Source organism: Rhododendron vialii, chromosome 10a (assembly GCF_030253575.1).
Source record: "Rhododendron vialii isolate Sample 1 chromosome 10a, ASM3025357v1".
Taxonomy (NCBI): Eukaryota; Viridiplantae; Streptophyta; class Magnoliopsida; order Ericales; family Ericaceae; genus Rhododendron; species Rhododendron vialii.
In genome coordinates, this window is record NC_080566.1 from 27,899,229 (window position 1) to 27,904,362 (window position 5,134).

At 40.0% G+C, this 5,134-nt stretch overlaps 1 protein-coding gene across 1 annotated transcript; it reads right to left on the reverse strand.

The window, feature by feature from the left end:
• Positions 1–672: 672 nt before the first annotated feature.
• LOC131303798 (UDP-glucuronate:xylan alpha-glucuronosyltransferase 1-like) lies at positions 673–4,217 on the reverse strand. The gene is made up of 3 exons (XM_058330826.1): positions 3,871–4,217; positions 2,229–2,842; positions 673–1,954 (listed from the first exon to the last, which is right to left on the reverse strand). Exons 1-3 carry the CDS (start codon positions 3,993–3,995, stop codon positions 1,026–1,028), a joined length of 1,668 nt encoding a protein of 555 aa, XP_058186809.1. The 5' UTR covers positions 3,996–4,217; the 3' UTR covers positions 673–1,025.
• Between the last annotated feature and the right edge of the window lie 917 nt (positions 4,218–5,134).

The window sequence follows — 5,134 nt, forward strand, 5'->3', positions numbered from 1 at the left end:
AATATAAGAAGAAAAGAAGGGTATGAATTAGCTTTGGACTCAACCTTGTAAGCTATCAAGACCAAAACCAGACTGGCACAATTAAACCCAATCTTCTCAGCTTAAAGTAGAAACACTGAACTAGCTTGAGAGAATTACACAAGTGACAAATTTTGATTAGAAATTAGAAATAATAAGCTACTAAAATGTAGCTGGAAAACGGAAAAGCAGAGGTCTAAATTTGTTCATAGCTTACCCCTTTCTTTTCCCTTTACGAATCCTGAGACATACTGAACCTACAATTTCAGTTCGGAAGGCCACAAAAAGCTTAACCTGGCATTCGAAAATACTCAGCAGTGCACTGAAATTGTCACATTGACATTATCATTCCCTGTGCTGCATAGTTCTATAAACTTTGAGGAACTTCATTATATTACTACATACCAACACATAATGGAAACAAAATCTGTAGACGGAAATTTTAACGACATAGTTCAAGCATCTGATTGAGAACTTTTTTCCTTCTTTAGGGAGTGCAAACTAGCTACCTGCTAAGCCTGGATTTCGTCCAGGGATCCAAAGGGGCTCTATGCGGTGGTTGGGGGACCCGTGGTTTTGACTGCTTCACCTCATTCTCTCTATCTATGAATCTGTTATGGAAGACATAGTTCAATCACAAAAAAAGATTCAACAAACATCAAACCAAATGCATTGACAAAATATGGACCAAATATGAGGAAAACAAGGATAGTGGATGCAGCAAAATCTCTCACTTTCTGCTATCCCAATAAATGAACAATGGGTGGGCGCGCAGCGCAACACAGTACTAGTTCAGAAATTGTTAAATGCTTGGTCGACAATTCTTTGGTAGTCCAAAACAACGGTGTTTTACGAATTAACCAACAAAATCCTAATCTGAATACTTGCACGATACTTGAGCAAAGCACTGTCCAAAACTCTTTGAAGCAGGACAGATACGTGTAAGTTCAAAAAATCAAACTCATCACCAGTCCATTTAGTCTCCCCCTAATGCGGTAACATGACCTTCACAAGCACAACTTATCGACACACTTCTTCAACCTCGGATCCTCAACTTTCCTTCTCCAATGCCCATCTGCGTACTTCCATTTCTCAGCAAACCTCCTATCCCACTCCAACTGCATCTTCTGCTTCGTCCTTAACATGCAAAACTGCTGCAACTCCCCCGGCATCTCATCGTGCACTTTCCACCACTTCTCGTGTGCAACATCGCTCGCATACTCCTGCATAAAGTCCACATTCCAGTTGCAGTCGTAGTCGCGAAAGCACATCCATGGCTTAGATCCTACGTAATGAAGCACGTACAGAATCGGAGGATCAGCTCCAAAAAGCTTCGTTTTCTTTTCCTTCACTGCCTCATCGTCACCAATCCAGAAGTGCTTCAGAAAATTCATGTGTTTCGAAATCCGATGCCACCACGTGAAAATTTCATTCAAATATCCTTGATCTCCACCATTGTACGAATCAATTTCGGTGACATGGTCCATCAAAAGTTGAAAAGTACAATTTGAAGGCTCAATCACCATAACACCAGAATTGAAAAGCATTCCATGATTTCCGGTGGCAGAAATTTCTGGCATGCTGAATAAGAAATCAATGTTTCTAAGTACCAGTAAATCAGCATCGATGAAGATGATTTTGTCGTAGTCCGTTAGTTGCCATAACCGGAACTTGCTGTAGTTCCATTCGTTGTAGGCATTCTTTTCCGCTTTCGGATTTCTTATTCTTTGGATTGTCCTTATATTCCACCCTGCAGCCTCGAGTCCGCTCCTGTGGTACTTGCTGGTTGTTTCGTCAACAAGTATGATAAGGTCGCGGGTGGATCCGGTCATTCGGATGCTTCGTGCTGCTGCTATGGCTCCACAGACGTAGACATGAGCAGAGTGGAGAATCGTTGCGTATGCCTCTCGATGACTATTTCCAGATCGCACTTGTTCTGTTTCAAGAATACGAATTCAATGAAACAGCAAAGCAAATCCTTCTGGTATTATATTCGTTTACTTTATATCCATATCCCGTTTTTAGTTGTTCAAGTTTCCAACCATAATACACAATGAAAGTTTTGAAAACACGTGTTCCCGTTTGTTTCTCATTCTTGATGGTGAACATGTTTTAGAAATTTGAACACATCTTACTGGTCTTTATTGGAAAGTGTTCTGTTGTCGGAAATGTTTCAAATAGAAATTTGAACACACCAGATTTGAACTGACCTTTAGGGTTGAGCGGAAGTGCAAGTTCACACGAACCAACAGGAAGCCGGAGTTTTTCTCTCAATATATCCAAATTTGGTTTGTATAACCACATGTTGCCTTCCCGTAAAACAAGTTCCTTGCAGGGAAACAGATTTGGAATTGGAAAACATTTGGTGACAAAAAGCAAATGCACCGGCTGATATCCTTTGCTTGACACTGCTAGCTGAGCAGCAGCAAGCTGCAAGTGCAAACGAGCCACGTCTCTAGACCAGTTCGCCTTGTGATCTCGACAAGGAAGCTTAACGATAATGAGATCTAGCCGTTTCTTTGGCTCTTCAATTTTTGGTAGTGATTGGCAAATTGGGATTCCATATTCTCGTTCTTCGTCTATCCATTCCGGGTATAACATATCCCAAGTCATATTTTTCTCAGCATAATCTAGGTGCAAGACAACATGATCTGAATTGGAAATAAGCTGCTTCCAGTGATTTGTTTCGATCTTGTTCAAATTCAAAAGCCCGATTCCATGAAACTTATTGTTTCCGGGTATTGTCCTGATGACCTTTATTTCTTCCCAACTAATATCTAAATTCGATACGTATCGAGGATCAAACCTCCTCACGAAGTTCGGCCTACATTAAATCAACTGAGGATTAACAAGGAACAATTTGTTCTCATGCAAAGTCGGGGAAAATATGGTTAGATAGAAGGAGTTTGGCATAAATGCAGAAATTGTGAAGCATATGAGTCATGCCTTACTCAAGCACAATTATAAGTCTGTTTAAGGTCGACAACTTAGCACACTTTTGTTAGAGATTTTCAAAATAAAAGAGTCGTTGGTTTTGGTTTTGTAAATTCCTTTGTTTCCTTAGAATGCTTGTTTTTCCTCTTTGTGAGCTTTGTCCCACATTGGTAAGCTGAGAGATGTTGGAGTGGTATATATTAGGAAACATTCCTAATGTAAGTAACTAATGATCTAGTGTGGTGCTTCCAAAGGGAAGCACCATACAGCAGAGCCGGTACACACTCATTGAGGCGCTTTAGCGGCGTGGGCTGTGGTGCATTGAGGCGCTTTAGCGGCGCACTTTGCACTTAGCACGTCATTCTCAATGGGTGCGTAGTGGCCTATAAATAGACCACTACTTAGCAGAATCCAGTGCCTCATTATATACACACATAATCCGAATTTCTCCCACATCTCTCTCTATATTTTCTAGCATTCATTCTGCGTTCTGTTTTGCTGCAGAAAATAGAACACAGTGGTTCTCGGTTCTTATATTCGTTCAAGCAGATATTCTGTCCGTTTCGTTAGTGCAAACGAAAACGGAAAGAACTTCAAGTTCGGGCTTCGATTTATCTTGAAGGCAGGTTTGCTGTAACCCTTTGCATACCGGTATTGGTGGGGGCAAATACTGTCTTTAGGAAAGCGACATAGTCGTGACTCGAAGCGTATTTCACTTTTGGTGGAGATTCCGTCAACATTTCAGAATTTGCAGCGGCCAATTTTTCCAACAACTTTTTGCAGCGAATCATACTGGGGAGATTGTCAAGCTTATGGAGCCATGCCAAGCACAGATGCCTTGTGAAATTGTATGTGATGGGAAGTGATCAAACTATTGGGAGAAACTAGAAAAAACAAGTAACAGAAATCAGTACTTACTGAGAAACGGGTGGTGATACATGCTCGTGATGATAAACCATCGGCAAATAGAGAATCATCGCCAAAACGCAAGATATATTGACAGCCAGGACAAGTTTCATGTGATGAAGCTTGCATTTGGCCATCTTTTATCTTGGATGGAGATGTTGAAAAGTTTGTCAACGTCGTATGCTTTGCTTCTTTGAAATCTTCTTTTGCACATATCTTCGCCAGTCAAGGTATGCAAACATGATTTTGTTTTATAATTTACACAAACATGATGAAAATCAGTTCAATTTTCAATTGAGATGAAGAAGAGAGCAGGTTGAGGGAGGGAGTGGGGGGATGGAGAGAGAACCACTATAGATAGATGGTAACGTCTATTTCAATTTTCATCTTCTTATTAGTATTATTATATATACTACTATTATATACTTTGATTCACTTGCAGCCTTTTTCAAAGTACACAAGTTAAGTTCACGTGGTATTAAAATACAAAATAAACAAAAGCATTATAAAGCCTGATTCCAAAAAGCACGATAATTAGATTGTACGTAAAAAAAAAAAAAATTTCAATTAAACCACGTAAATCACTTCTTTTAAGGCACGAATGCTATGTTCTACACAACAAACCTGCGGAAATTATGCCCTTAGGAGACGATGCAACCTATTCAATGTTACTTGGTTCGGAGCATGTACGCTCTATCAAACCTAGAACACTATAGTGTAAACTGATAATATTGCCAAATAAACGGGAGAGGAGCGAAAAATGAAGCACGAAATTGGTGTAGCTAGCAGAATATGTATTGGTATAGCAGAATATGCATTGGCATGAAACTGGAGGATAAAATGCTGTTGATTTTCCTTTTTTCTTTTCTGCCAAGACCAATAAATCCAACTTGACAAGAATCAGGAACGGGAAAAATTGAGAACAGATGAATAGAGTCCAAACTAACAGTGATTGCCGTAATCCAAATGCAAAACAATCGAAAAATGACTTAAGGGTAGTGCGAGCACTATGTCCTTAAGTTAGATTGTCCCTACAACAATTTTCACAAACTTCTTGGGTGTCTACTTCCCAGGATACAATGCACTATTGATACACGGAAACAACATTGCAATCCGCGTATCTGGCGAACCAACTCCAATCCTTACTCTCTCGATGAACAAAATTACGCAATATATGTCCGTGCTAATTGTGTCAGGAAAATCTTTTGCAGAAATGGAGAGACACGGAGACGGCATTGCAATCTGCGTATCTGGCTAACCAATTCCAGTCCTTACT

Excerpts from the sequence above, each read along its gene's own strand:
- LOC131303798 (XM_058330826.1), bottom strand. The coding sequence starts at position 3,995 with ATGGCCAAATGCAAGCTTCATCACATGAAACTTGTCCTGGCTGTCAAT. Across the intron at positions 2,843-3,870 it reads GTATCACCACCCGTTTCTCA|GCCGAACTTCGTGAGGAGGT; the intron begins GTAAGTACTGAT and ends GATTTAATGTAG. Across the intron at positions 1,955-2,228 it reads ACTTCCGCTCAACCCTAAAG|AACAAGTGCGATCTGGAAAT; the intron begins GTCAGTTCAAAT and ends TTCTTGAAACAG.